This window comes from Sinohyriopsis cumingii, chromosome 17 (genome assembly GCF_028554795.1).
Source record: "Sinohyriopsis cumingii isolate HCF-2022 chromosome 17, ASM2855479v2, whole genome shotgun sequence".
Taxonomy (NCBI): Eukaryota; Metazoa; Mollusca; class Bivalvia; order Unionida; family Unionidae; genus Sinohyriopsis; species Sinohyriopsis cumingii.
In genome coordinates, this window is record NC_142977.1 from 93,004,713 (window position 1) to 93,019,858 (window position 15,146).

The 15,146-nt window shown below is 32.9% G+C and overlaps 1 protein-coding gene across 1 annotated transcript in view; it reads right to left on the reverse strand.

Moving 5' to 3' along the window:
- Nucleotides 1–2,375: 2,375 nt before the first annotated feature.
- Nucleotides 2,376–15,146, reverse strand: part of LOC149779432 (polyribonucleotide 5'-hydroxyl-kinase Clp1-like) — a 39,964-nt gene continuing 27,193 nt past the window's right edge. The window contains exons 8-12 of the mRNA XM_089938619.1: nucleotides 13,852–13,952; nucleotides 11,146–11,284; nucleotides 9,772–9,852; nucleotides 7,896–7,989; nucleotides 2,376–3,603 (exon numbers count right to left, since the gene is read on the reverse strand). Coding sequence (XP_089794745.1) covers nucleotides 3,492–3,603; nucleotides 7,896–7,989; nucleotides 9,772–9,852; nucleotides 11,146–11,284; nucleotides 13,852–13,952 — 527 coding nt within the window. The 3' untranslated portion in view covers nucleotides 2,376–3,491. The remainder of the gene's footprint in view (nucleotides 3,604–7,895; nucleotides 7,990–9,771; nucleotides 9,853–11,145; nucleotides 11,285–13,851; nucleotides 13,953–15,146) is intronic.

Sequence of the window (15,146 nt, forward strand, 5' to 3'; positions counted from 1 at the left end):
GTAGACATCACTACACAAACCACTTCAAACACGTGTGATATTTATGGCTTTGTTTAAAAACCATGAACCTGGTTTTTCCTCATAAAACAATGCATGAATGAGTCAGTATGGATTAGTAAATTTATTGGCATCAAAACAAACCCATTATCCCTCAGACAGTATGTACCATGGATTAGGCCTAGTTATTGTTCTACAGGTATTAAACCTCTTTAACGATGATAAACACTGATTGTGGGAGCTAAATTTTTAGTATATCGAGCAGTGGCTGCCTTCTATACGTCACAGAAATCCCATAAGGTATATTATAAACAATTATCATCTAATCCCCTTGAAATCTCTGAAATGCATCAAAACAATATTCAACAAGCTGACTGTTCTGCTCATTTTAGAGCTGCCTATCGATCGCTAGGTTAAAAATGAGAATAAAAAAGAAGAAAGAACCTTTAGAAACATATCACATTTATTTAAGAATATAAACAACAAAATTTGTTTTATTTATGTTGATGTCAAGGTTCAAAAAAATCGACAGAAGACCTAGGTCCCAAACTGAACAAATCCTGTTTTTCTGTTTATGTAGACAAGCTGCCAGTTCTAATCAATACTTTGTTCTACAATTATTTGATGTTTCTGTCACAATGACAAATGGGGATTTGTGTAATCGTTCTCGTGGCAACTTCAATAACACATGCACCCTGCATTAAAGGAAGTCAGCAGCAAACTTGAATAAGAGCAATGGAATCTGACTGTTTGTTGCAATTTCAAAGTGACTGGAACACACTGTCATGTAAAAGTTTCCATTTTGCAGGAAAAAAGTAACTTTATGCTTATAATGGTTACCAACTGCAGCAAAAAATAAAAATTAAATTAATAATCCTCTTAAACTAGATATCAGGCCATCAAGTTAACTGAAGGTACACCATCCAACAAAGATGTATTTGAACATTTTTTTGGTTTAATAACTATACAGAAGACAAAAAAAGCATTTCTTGCCATCTGAAAACATACAGTAAATACAGTACATATGATGATAGATCAGGATCAGATGTAAAAGTTTGACAGTTTACTATGTCAGGATGCACCATCAAATTTGGTCAAAATTCTGAACAGCAGTTTTCAAAAAGATGTTTTACAGTTTCTATTTCTGTAATAAAAGAAATCGCTTCTGGCATCATTTTCTACACATTTAAGGTCTTCATGCCATGGTACTCTCTGTCAAGTTTGGTTATATTCCATTCAATGATTCTGGAGATGAAGTCATTTAAAGGTTTTTCTTTTTTCAGCAACAGTGGTTTTTCTATTTTTAGTAACAGCAGGCATAACTGAAGGCAGATCTGCATCATTTGCATCAAGTTTAAAACTTTCAAGGCCTTCTTACCTTGATGATTTCTGTTCCAGAGGTTGTTTAAATGGTTTGTACTATTTTGCAGTAACAATAACCATAACTGAAAATAGATCAAAACTATTTATAGAAACATTTAATGGCCTTCATGACTGGAAGTATTGTCAAGTTTGGTCACATTTTATTCAGCAGTTCTGGAGAAATCATTTAAAGGTGTTTCCACTTTTAGTAACAGTGGCTTTTCTATTTTTAGTAACACCAGCCATAACTGAAGTTGTTTAAATGGTTTTAACTATTTTTAATAATGGTAGCCATGTCTGATTGCAGATTAGCAACATTTGTAAAAAATATGAGCTCTTCATCCCAACTGCTTCTGTGCCAAATTTGGTCTTGTGGCTATTTAGAAGATGTTTAAAATGGCAATAGTTGAAACACACAAGATGGGACATGGGCCCATGCCATAAGCTCATTTGGCCTTATGGACAGGCAAGCTGAAAGAAAAAATTCTAAGGGACAGAAACTCTAATGGCTGAAATAATTTCCATGAATCAAACATAAGGCACTTTCTTATTTTATTCGTGTAACTACTAGTTAAATTGTTGACATATCTGTAAGTGCAATACAAAATTTGTCATGATCTTTGACCTTGAACTTGATATCATTGATAGAAAATCACTTATGTTATCTTAGACAATACCAAGATATATTCACTTGCCACATTTTGGTTAAATCTGTAAGTAAATATGGGGGGGGGGGAGGTGTTATTTAATTATCATCATTCAAATGCATTCACTGGATATATCCTCAAAGTGGGTTTGTTAAAAATTCATTCATACTTTTTCCTATCACGCTGACAAGCCATTACAGCTGAAAACTTGCCGAGTCAAGACCGCTGACCTTAAAATCAATGCAAAGTGCTGACTATGACCTTGTTCAGTGGAATGCAAAGGTTGGTCCAAGTTCACTTATATATGTACAAGTGTTTTTAAGCTCAATGTAGTATAAAATGCAAATAATGAAATATGACTTGGTCCCTGATCCCGTGCTAAAAGGAATAAATTTGATTCATCTGAATACCATGATAATAGCAAACTCTATCCCTGTACATAAGTCTTTGGCAGTCTACATTTATTTTGCTGTGTCAAGAACTCCATAATATCATAGATTTACCGTGATAGGGATCACTATATTAGTGGTCCCTAAGTTAATCTTGTTTTCAAAACTTCTTCAAAACCCTTTCACAAATAAGCAGATTTGGTGGCCAGATCTACACTATTTTCATTCAGAATCAATTAATTATTGCACATTTTTTAAAAAGTTAAAACCCATGTGACCATCCATTTAGGAGAAGTATCTATAACAAGTTTTTCTAGCTGGTACCCTTGGATGGACAATTGATGACAGACAAAAGCTCCTCTTGTCTATGACCAGCATAGCAATAAAAAAATTTAAAAAAATAAAAAAGCAAACAAATTTGGTTCACATCTTGCAATATATAAAACAAAATGTAATTACTTGACTTGCATACTTCTTAAGTTCTTTAGCAACAGAATATTCCAAATGTTTTAAAAACATTAATATCTAACAATGTGAAACCACAGAATCCGATATTAAGAACATTAATACCTAACATTGGTAAAGGCATAGAATCCTATGTTAAATAAAATACTGAGGCAAAACAGAATTTTGGGGGCAGTTTTGTCAGAACCAGTATGTAATAACACCTTCTACAGACCATAACAATCCTTTCCTTATGCCATCATTAGCAAATCATGGTCAAAACAGTGACCCTGATTGTAGTCTATCTTAGGCCATAAAAACAAGGACACACTCCTCTCTTTTGACCATGTAAAACGTTCCTCACTTGTGTACCTGGTTGATATACAGTGATCCCATGCTAGAAGGAATAAATTTGATTCATATGAATACCATGATAATAGCAAACTCTATCCCTGTACATACGTCTTTGGCAGTCTATATTTATTTTGCTGTGTCTATAATTCCATAATATCATGGATTTACCATGACAAAGGATCACTATATTAGTATTCCCAACACAGAAATTGTTTTCCAGAATATTTCCTCACAATATTCTCCAGCAGTCCAAGAATTTCTAGATGTCCCTCTCTAAGTCAGATTGAAAGAGATAATATCACTGAATATCCATGAACTGCATGTCAAACTGAAGCAAAATAGACTTGGATAGTGGCCTGGGGGTTGGGGATAACACTGTAAAGCACTGCTTCTCAAGGCTGATCTCCATTCTGAAAAAGAAAGGTATTCCTGTTTGAATTTTAAAAACCACTAGTAAATTCCTTACATCACACTGTTTTGGTAAACCTAGAAATTCATAAAAGAACAACATCTACCAATAATAATAATAATAGTAATGAGGACTTTGTACAGTGCCTAATATTTGGAAACTCTAAGTGCATAACATTATTAAATAACACATGAATTGTATGCAATGATGAGATTACAAAAACAAACACCATAAAATTACAAAACAAAGACAAACATGTTCACAATAATTAAGGAAGTAAACATTATTAAGTTTGTACTTGTAGCCCAAATATGTCAGTCTTAAGAGCACTCTTGAATGAAATCACAGCATCCGCATGTCAAACATCAATGGGCAATTTGTCCTAAATAGCTGGGCCCATGGTACATGAAAGAATGTAGTCCATATGATTTCATTTTAAAAGTGGGAACAATGAGAATACAAGTATCAGAAGAGGAGCACAAGTTTCTAGTTGGGGTGATATCAGATAGGTATACTGGACTGGAGCCATTCAACAAAATGTAGCATAGTGAATAGATTTTATGTTTGATTCTGGAGTGAATGGGCAGCTAGTGAAGGTTACTGAGTTGGGGTGTACATGTGTGCAAAATTCTTCATACTATAAGGATAATCAGAGCAGCTGTGTTTTGAACTTTCTACTTTTAAAAAGTTTCTGTAATGGATACTGAGACACACCAGACAGAAATGAATTACATTAGTCCAGTAGCATCAACTAAACGAAAATTGCTAATCAAGCTGATGGGTCTCAACTCCTGATAAGCAGCCTTGCTTATGTTCATGACATTGGTGTAAAGCTAGCGTACTGTTGAGAGTGATACCTAGGTCTGGTACAGACTGTATGAATTTAATGTTGGTATTACTGATACTTATTGTTTGAGGTAAAGGATGTGAATGAGAAAGTCTTTGCACGTTGATCAGGATGGCTTCAGTTCTATCATCATTCATCTGCAGCTTGTTACATGTCATCAATGACTTCACATTGGAAAGCACCCCTCTATGCATTGAATGGTAGCCTCAACTTCAGTCGAGCAGCTAGATTTGTGTATCCGAGTGTAGTACCATACAAATGGTGAAACACCAGATGTTGATCTGTAAAACTTTAGAGTGGCTGAGCATATATAATGAAGAGAACAGGGCTGAGAACAGAGCCTTGTGGAACACCAAAAAATAGATCAACTGTGCTGGAATGTTTTCCATTTACGAGCAACATTCATGGCTGTTGACTAAGTAGGAATTGAATCACGGTAAGGCTGTATTGTGAATACTGGAAATGGTGAAGTAATATATCATGGTCTATTATGTCAGATGCCACAGTCAAGTCCATGAAGATGAGAACTAATCTTTCCACTATCTAAAGCTGAGAGAAGGTCATTAACTAATCTCAGAAGGGCAGCTTCAGTACTATGGTGAGGGCTATATATGGACTGTACTGAAAAGACTTTTAATTCATATAAGATACAAGTTGGGACTGAACTTTTTTCTCAGATTTGTTATATGAATGGGAGGTTAGAAACTGGGTAGTAGTTCTTGAATCTTGTTTAGATTCTGCAGTGGATGGGTAGAAAACAAACATGACTTCTAACAGTGTGCAAAACATAATAACATTGGGATAATTATTTTACTTAAAATGCAATATCGCATGAAGAAGTCAATCCTCAAATAATCAACTAAAAATTAAGAATCATTACTGTCATTAAATCAGGTCATAAAGGAAACAAAGAGACATGTGAGCAAAGTTCCTTTCATTAATTTCATTACCCTTTTTCACTGGATTAAAATCAGAGTGGGACACTCTTAAGGAACACAATACAGTAGAAGACACTTAAACTACTTCTAATTATTCATCCTAGCTTTGTTTGGATCTGATTGCTTAGCCTAAAAATGCAATCAAGTGGTAGAATATGCTTGCATGAAACAGTTATCACTGACCACCATTAGCTGTAATATAGGATGTAAATGCATACACTGAAATCAAGCATTCAGTAGGCACTGAGGGCATGAATGACAAAGATACAGGTCAGGTAGATAAAGTGATTAAGGAATGGCAAGGAAACAGGTAGATAAAGTGATTAAGGAATGGCAAGGATGCAGGTAGATAAAGTGATTAAGGAATGCACAAGCATGCAGCATATTTTCTCTTAAGCTTGTAATATTTCTTTTACGTGATTTGTGCAAGCTTGTGATAAAGAACCATGCAAGCTTGACAGTTTATTCAGTGCAGACTTCAGCAAGTTTGCCACAAGGTTCCAAATACTAGCTTGTAACTAAAACTGTTTGTGCAAAGTTGTTGCAAGCTTGCATGAAGAGTCTGTGATTTCGATTCATGTAGAATGACTTTTGCAAGATGAAAATTGCATGCATTATAAATCCCTCCTGTGGAAGACTTAAAAAATTGATCACTTTTCTACATGAGTGTTGTTATTATTATTATTATCCAAAGTTGTTGCTGCTGCTATAGTTTTAAAATAGGTGTATATTTTGTGATGAAGTTTAAAAAAATCTTAAGATTATTTTATAGTTGAAACAGGTTTTATTCTTCAGAATATAATTAAAACGTGGCCTTCACCCATATCTAGTAAAATGGGAATCACAATAATTCAAGACAGAATTTGACACCTTGAAGTGACTTTTTTTACCAGTCTCTCCATCCTCCTCCAACTCACACAGTTCATGTATTGTGTCCAAAAATGATTATTTTATCAATCTATCTTCCCCATTTCCAAATCAAACATGCATTTCCTAGTTTGCATGAGCTATTTCATGCCTGGTAAAGAATAAAATAAATTATTTTATCTCAAAGATGAAAAGTGCCTTTTTTGACCCAAGCTGTCTCTCCTTCCATGTGAACATGACATTTAAGCTTTATAAACAAAAATGATAATTTTATCTCTAAAGAAGCTTCAAAGGCTAATAACAAACCTCGAATAATAACTTGAAAACTGAAGCAAATACATTACATTCAAATTCTAACAATAATCTGAAGTGTGAATCCCACCAGGATATAAATCTATATGGAGAAGTAAAAAATTTCAATTTTGGTAACTGGATCAATAAAATGCTTACTTTGTCACACCTAGACTGGAATACAACTGCTTTCCTATATGAAGAATATTTAACACACTACAAAGTCTTCCTACTGACACGAACACATTTTTACCCACAAAGTTACTGAAAACTTACATTTGCTTGCATTTATTAATGCACAGTTACTTATTTCTGTAAAATATTTTATTTTGTAAATTTATTACTAAGTAATATTTACTTGCAAAAATAATTGCTAAGTAATATTTTACTGAGTAAAACATTTACTAAGTAATAATATTTTACCAAGTAAAATAATTTCTATGTAATACTTTAGAGTAAAATAATTACTAAGTAATAATATTTTACTGAGTAAAATAATTACTAATAATAATAATCTTTTACTGAGCAAAATAATTAATAACAATAACTGCTTTCCTGTATGAAGAATATTTAACACATTACAAAGTCTTCCTACTGACACGAACACATTTTTACCCACAATGTTACTAAAAACTTACATTTGCTTGCATTTATTAATGCACAGTTACTTATTTCTGTAAAATATTTTATTTTGTAAATTTATTACTAAGTAATATTTTACTTGCAAAAATAATTACTAGTAATACTATTTTACTTAGTAAAATAATTACCAAGTAATAATATTTTACCAAGTAAAATAATTTGTGTAATAATATTTTAGAGTCAAATAATTACTAAGTAATATTTTACTTTGTAAAATAATTACTTAACATCACTTGAAATTACTTGCAACTACTCATCCATTTGAGAAATGTTTTTACTAACTTTTTACTTGATTTGAGTAAAAGAAATACCAATTTTGAGCAATTACTATTAAGTTTTTTTAGTGCATACATGAGAAAACAAACAGCAACAAGTTTAACAATGAGAATAATCTATGGTGTGAATGGGTATATGGACAGATGGATATGCCAAGGCAGGCACAACTAATATCCTAATATAGGGGAAATAGGAAACTTCCATATCCTGAAATCTTTTCAAATCTATGACTAGCTTATGGAGAATATTAAGGGTGAAGCCCGAGTGAACATTAAAGTTCATGTTAATGTTTTCTATATTTATCCAGGACATTTGTATTATGTAATGCATCATCAAAACACAAAAGCATTTGATTGTGGTTTGGTATAAAATGCCTTGCATTATGTGCCAAAGCTACAACAATGCAATATATGTATTTTAGTATGTACTTACATCACAACAAATCCCAGAACATTCATTTCAATAAGATTCTCTTCTGGTGAGTTGGCATTATTTATACTGAACACATGGTGAAGTAAACTTGTGCCTGAAATTAAGAGTTAAAGTATTCCAATTTTTTCACTACAAAATAAGAAGCCTAAGTGGGCCAGATATTGCTCACTCAGATAATATAACTCACCATTATATATTTCAAAAAGCTGTCTCATGTTGAACTATATGAACACAATCTATGTAAACTATCTCTGAACCTTTATATTCAAACTATTTTATTAAGGTCTGATGTGTGTGTGCTTACAATTTGAACATTTAATGTAGCATTAAATAATTTTCAGTCCTATTGCTAAGATGTCTGCAGTATGGCAGTTTATAGTGATGTCAAGCACTTTATCATCATGCCACAGACATGCCGCATAATGTCCCATGCAGTCACATTATCCTGACACCATACCGACCAACCATAAAACAAAACTCTTAATGCTGATTGCCAATGCAAGGCAAGCTGTAAGTACCAATTTTATAAGTCTTTAGTATAACTCAATCTCCCGTGTCTGAGGCAGATACTCTAACCATTAGGCCTAACCACACTCTAACCTCTAAGGGCTGATAAAACTCCTTCCAAAGATATAATTAATATGCACAGACCTCAATCAGAGTTGAGTGAATCCAACCTATTTACCAAGTTTTATCAAAATCTGATTTGAAAAATACTCTCCAAAGAGAAGGAAAAAAAAACCTCAGTCAATCTACAACAATTTACACCATTAATATGTGCAGATCTAATTAATTATAAAACTTGTCAATGACTATGATGTTATAGGCTTACTTAACAACCATCCTGAATTCTTCAGTCACATCAGTAGTAAACATCTCAGCCAATCAGATACAGGATCACTTCATAAATATGCAAAGATCTTGATTGTAATGATATTAATCCAGCATGTGCCCGGTTTAATAATTTTGATAAAAATAGTCTATAGTCTGGTTAAAAGACCTGGCTAATCACCTCATGAAAGAAACTCATCCACCATCATCTTGATATTAGAGTATTTACCAAACTTGGGTCAAAAATACCATCCCTCAAGAAGTAAAAGGTACAGTCAATCAGATGCAAGATCACCTCATATATATATATATATATATATATATATATATATATATATATATATATATATATATATATGCACAAGTCTTGCTCATGAAAGAAACTCATCACCATCATCGTGATTTTTAGAATATTTTATCTAAATTGGGTCAGAAATACTTTCCCTCAAGCAGTAAAAGGTACAATTAGATGCAAGATCAATTCATTAATATACACTGATCTCACTTGTAGTTGTGTTCATCTGACATTTTGATGACAGTACAAATTTACTAAATTTGATATAAACTGGATCAGAAACAAAGATGATGGAGAACTGATGAACTCGACTATCAGACACAAGATTAAGACATTAGCATGCATGGATCTCACTGATTATAGTACTGTATTATTGATGGCATAAATAAGTAAGGTATTAAATAGGGATTTACTAAATATGAGTATCATGAAACTGAAAGCATAATTTGCTACAAGTATGATAAACATTTTGTCTGTATCATGGGACTGAGTAAAAATAGGTCATTTTTGTCATCCTTCATGTGACAAAAAAAACTGAAATACAACTGCATAAAAAGGATAATGCATTTTCTAATGTATAAACAGTCAATGTATGCTACTATTAGAAAATGTCTACATGTGTACATTTTTTGTAAGTGCACTTTATAACTTTCAGCTTTTCAGACAGTCATTTGCAAGATTCATGTGGCTGTCAACTTCTACTCTCAAATATCTGTTTGTTATTATATAAAGATCTCAAGAAAACCTTACTTGGTCGGACTGGTACAATTTTTGTCTTGTTATCTTGAGATTTCATCCCAAGGGGAAGACATGAGTCTGGCAGTGCTGGTGCTGCAAAAGAAAATACAGAATCATCTCTGTTGTCAAAACAATGACTTTTCAAATCTACATTTTTTCAGACTGAAACCATATCTATTCTCAAAACTTTTAAAACACAAATAAAAACCCAACTAATGAGCACAAAAAAATCGAAAATTCTGTTATTATACTTTGAAAAGGACAGACTCCTAGATTTATCATTACACTCCTACATGTGCTTGTTATCTTTCAATTAAAGTCAAAGCTGTATGCTGCAGCCACTTCTAAGTCATAACAGTAGGTTAAATAATACATATTAGTCCAAGTATAATAGCTGAACTGTTGGTTTTGAGTCTTAATTTTGAGCTAAAAAGTTTGGAAAATACATAAATCATCATACTAAATATATGTTCAAAGGACATGAATTATACAACACCACAACCCCATCTTTTGCAATATAATACATTTCTTTATCTAAATGAAAATCAAAACTAAAGTGTGATGTACGTAGATAGCTGGAAGGATTGCTGAAACAGTAACACTTTATGCTTCTTATCACTTTTATGGCAGGGATTTCCTGCGATTCTATGAACTTTCCATCATCTGATTGCTTTGCATATCCTTTGATGAGGGTAGGTCATAAAGATTCTATTATTCATAGAGAACTCAACACCTGCTTCATCTCCTTTGATTCAAGAAACTGTTATGATATACAGGTGAAATAGTAGGAGTTTTGGTCCCTTCCCGTTTTTTACATTTTACACAGCATCTATGTCCTTTTTACAATTAAACCCTCATCTAAAGATCAGTTCTGTTTATTCTATTCCCTTTCAGTGTACTAGTTGCCTTTAACTGCTGAACATTTCTTGTCAGTGAACTCATCTTGAACCTCAAATGGATACCAAAATGCTTTGCATCAGCTAAAAATGTACCATTTCCCTCCTAACTGTGATTTTTCCATAGCTGGCAAATACACATTTGCTTTTATTATCAATGTATTTGTTACTTGAAATATGGAACAACATGTTATTAACTTGAATATTCCACTGAGACCTGCGCAAAAACAACATATATTTTCCCTTTCTACAGTTTGTTTCTAGTACAAGAGTTGCCATGTCAAAATGAAAAGATTCTGCTTATTACAGTAAACTAATTCTCCTATATCTGTATAACTAACTTTTGGCAGAATTTTTTCCACCACAGCTCATCCAGGCCCCATCAGAATAAAAATTAATAATGGAGCTAGCTGACAACTATAAAAATTATTGCCACAAAAAAGAGGCAAGGTCAACATCAGAATACAAGGGAACACAATGAAAAACTCACCTCCAATTTTGAAGATCTTTACTTCACTAAACTTAACTTCAAATGTATGTGGGAAAAAGTTATTTTTGGGTCCATAAAAATATTCCCTAATCTTCCTCTCTCTTGCATCACCTCTATAAGACTGGCTTCTTTTCATCACCTGAAATTAAAAGAAAATGTTTGAGAAAACAAATTCTAGTAAATTTGTTCACTTTTTCCTTCTTAACTGAAATAAATATAAGGATAAAATTGTTTTGTGAGCAAAAAGGTCTAATAGATATATAGTATACTTCAAATAACTTAATGCACCTCAAAACTGTATCATTATATTCAATATAACAGATGATATATATTTTATAGACAGCTGAAATGTATCTCAGTATACACTTCATAATAATAAATGTTGCTGAATGTCATTATTATTAAATTAAGTGTATTTAAAAGAATATTTCAAAGTAACATTTTGTATTTTGGAACTTTTTTGCGTTATCATCCAAAAGATGACCAAATAAAAGATTTCTCACAAGCAAACCACAAACAAAATGGGGTGGGTAAATTGTCCAGATGAAGTTATCTTCTACAGATTAAACACTGTATGAGGGAAACAAAATCACCTGACAGCAAGCTTTGCATTCATCCATTTCTTTCCTAAACCTAAATTGTATTCAAGATAACCTACTGCAAAACACTTAATAGTGTGGATCCAATACAACACAACACCATAACTAATAAAAATTGAGTCACTGTGATATATCTGATATGCCATTGACTTTAAATTAATTAACATGTCTGCAATATCTAGCATGTATCTATGGTGTTTTGAACTTTAAATATGCAGGTATCTTCAGGTATACTACACCAGTGTACTAAAAATAAGTCAAGGTAACTTACTTTTCACATTCTCTAATATTTGTGATAAACCCTATGTGTTCAAGCAAGGTCAACTGATTTCTTAAAAGAAAGCCTGAAGAATCTCATAATGCCAACACATGCCATCTACTTGCCTTGAAATTAGCTTTTCCTTATTTGGTCCATAGAAAATATTAGACAGCTGTAAATATAAGGTCAAATGCATGGTACCCAACACAACCTGTTATCTCAGGCCCAAACTGCTGTCAAATTTTGTTTCCTTGCAGGGCCTACCCCTCCTGATTTGTAGTAGAAGTGATATATTCACCCCTCCTGACTTGGGTTACAGTAGAGTAAAAGCTGTCTTGAGAGATCACCCATTCTGCCAATAAAAGGCAGTCCCTCAAGATAGGTGGCCTAACAAAACATGTTAGTACAAATGGAGCAGTTTTAAAAGTCAAAATTCTGCACCAATTAAGAAGGAAAAATAACAATAATCATTGTACATGGATTGTTTTCTTTATTCATATTTCTTGTGAAAATACTGCATATAGTCATCTGAAAATAATTTTGTACAGCAATAAAGATATTCATTTATCAAAATACATGAACAACATTTATATCTGAAGACCACATATACATGTATTAGCATATGAATTTTTTTTTCTTCTGTATTTGCACACTCCTGTTGGTTTGGAGTCATCTAAAATTTTAAAAATGAAAAGCACAAAGGATAAAAAAAAATGCATAAAACTTTGCGATTATATTAATCCATTAATAATTTCTAAGCAGGAGGTCCTTAACGCCATCAACTTATTTCAAACTAAATGGAAATTTTCAGACAGACTGTACACTATTCTTTTCTGGTTTCTAAAATAGTCTATTTCAGTTTTTAAAAAAAGAGAAAATATTGTATGCATGTGTTCAAAGAGATTAATTCCAAAATGTACAGAATTGAGATTATTAAAGATTGTGAACTATATCACATCTGTTGCTTGAAAGCATAGACCACCAATGCAAATATGGCAACTGTATTGCAAAACAAATTCCCATCTGATTCAAAACACCAACAAGCTGACAGTGTTTGGGACCCCATGTCAACAATCAGGTTAGAATTTTTAACTGATGACAAAAATGAATAAGTTTTGTGCATTTTTTTATATCCTTGATGATGTATGTTATTTAAACTGATGGAAGTGTAGTGTACAAACAAATGGGAAAGTATGTGAATACTATAATCGACTCTATCTTTTATAACAACCTGAAATTGAGTTTTACTTAAGTTTAAACTGGCTGCTATTTTTTGCTAGTGGTCTCCCCTTTGTCACACCTTTCAATTACATTAATTCTTTCTTCCAATGTTAAATTTTGTATCTTTTCATTTCAAGTTCTACCACTGTTATGAATGAAATTAAAAAAAATGTAATTAACTCATCCAAAAACAGAATAAATTTATTCAAAAGTCTGGTTTACAGTCTATAACAAATGACACTACATGGCATTGCACGAGTTGTACAAAACTGATGAAACCAGCTGCTGCCCAGCTCATTTTTCTTGTTTGTTTTGTTTTGTTTAGAACATTCTTTACATTGTAAACATTCATGGTTACAAATGATTAAATAAAGGTCAATGGTGTTTGTCACTGTTTGCATGATATGGTCATTAATAGCAGTTATTTTAAATTACACACGCATGTACTTCAAATTTTAAATTAATTTTAAAAAAATATGCTCATTCCTCCTGACTTGTTCAGTAGGACAAGTCATATACTCACCCTTCTGACTTGAATAGGAAAACAATGAACTCACCTGTCCTGACTTGAATAGGAAAACAATGTACTCACCCATCCTGACTTGGATAGGAAAACAATGTACTCACCCCTCCTGACTTGGATAACAGTACAACTCTGACAAAATCTGGCATGTCCCTTTTCAATTCATTATATAATCTCTCCTGGTCCAACACTATGATAACATCAACTAGGATTGAAGAAAAGAAAATTCAATTAAGGGCGAGGCAATGCTTGATGTATGTTTGGATTCTATAAAGTAATAATTGCAAACTTCACCTAATCAAATCAATATTGTGCTCATCTGACCAAAGATGTTAGTTGAATATTCTCTATAATGATTGTCAGATACTGTTAATTTCAAGGTGTATTAACCAATTTCCTTGAATGTCTTTGTCAATGCCATTGATTTACACACCATGTTATATACATGTTGGTGTACCAGTGTAATCAGAATAGTGCTGTACCTATGTCCATACCACTGATTTACAGGTTTATAAATTTAGGTGTATCAGTGTAGCTAAAGAGTGATGTATCTATGTTGTATACATGTCAATGCCACTTATTTTATATATATATAGGTGTACCAGTGTAGCCATCATTATGATGTAGGGTGTTAAGCTGAGCTGCCAAATTCAATCAAAAGATATCCGATTATAATTAATGGAAAGATAACTTGAGGGATGAAAATTACATCAGACTGAGAACTGCAGTGGCTGCTCTCCTTCCTGAAGAACAATGCAACAAATGCCTAATGTTTATAAAAAATATAACCAAGACATCAACCATGTGTGTACTGTTAATGTCAAACTAGAGGAGCTCCAGTGAACTGCCATCACAAAGTCCAGTGCTTTCTGCTGTATTGACCTCCTCCCATCCTTAACTCAAGACAATAACAAAGGAGACATAATACAAAATCTGTCACACATATGACACATCTTCCTTCTCAAGCTGCATATAAGATTCTTTGAGTAGAAATTATTTGAATAACGGCAGTGATTTTTTTATATATGCAATGATTGACCCTTTGATGAGACACCAATAGATGGGGTAGATAGTCAAGGAAGACACTCCTTTTGCAGATAGTTGCCCTTCCCAGCCCCAATCCCCACACTAAAGAATAATCCAAATCCTGTCTCCTTCTAGAATCACTTAACCACACACCAAAGGGAATCATTTAAACCAGGTCCTCTTCCATCCATAACCCCATGTCATGAGAATAAGTGAAACTATCCAATTCCTTTCCCTTAACCACACGTCAAAGACGTAACTAAACCATGTTCCTTTCCCATTCCCCTAACCCCATGCCATGAAAATAATCAAAACCCTGTATCCCCTTCCAATCTCCTAACCCTACACTAAAACTTAAACTATTTTGTGATGA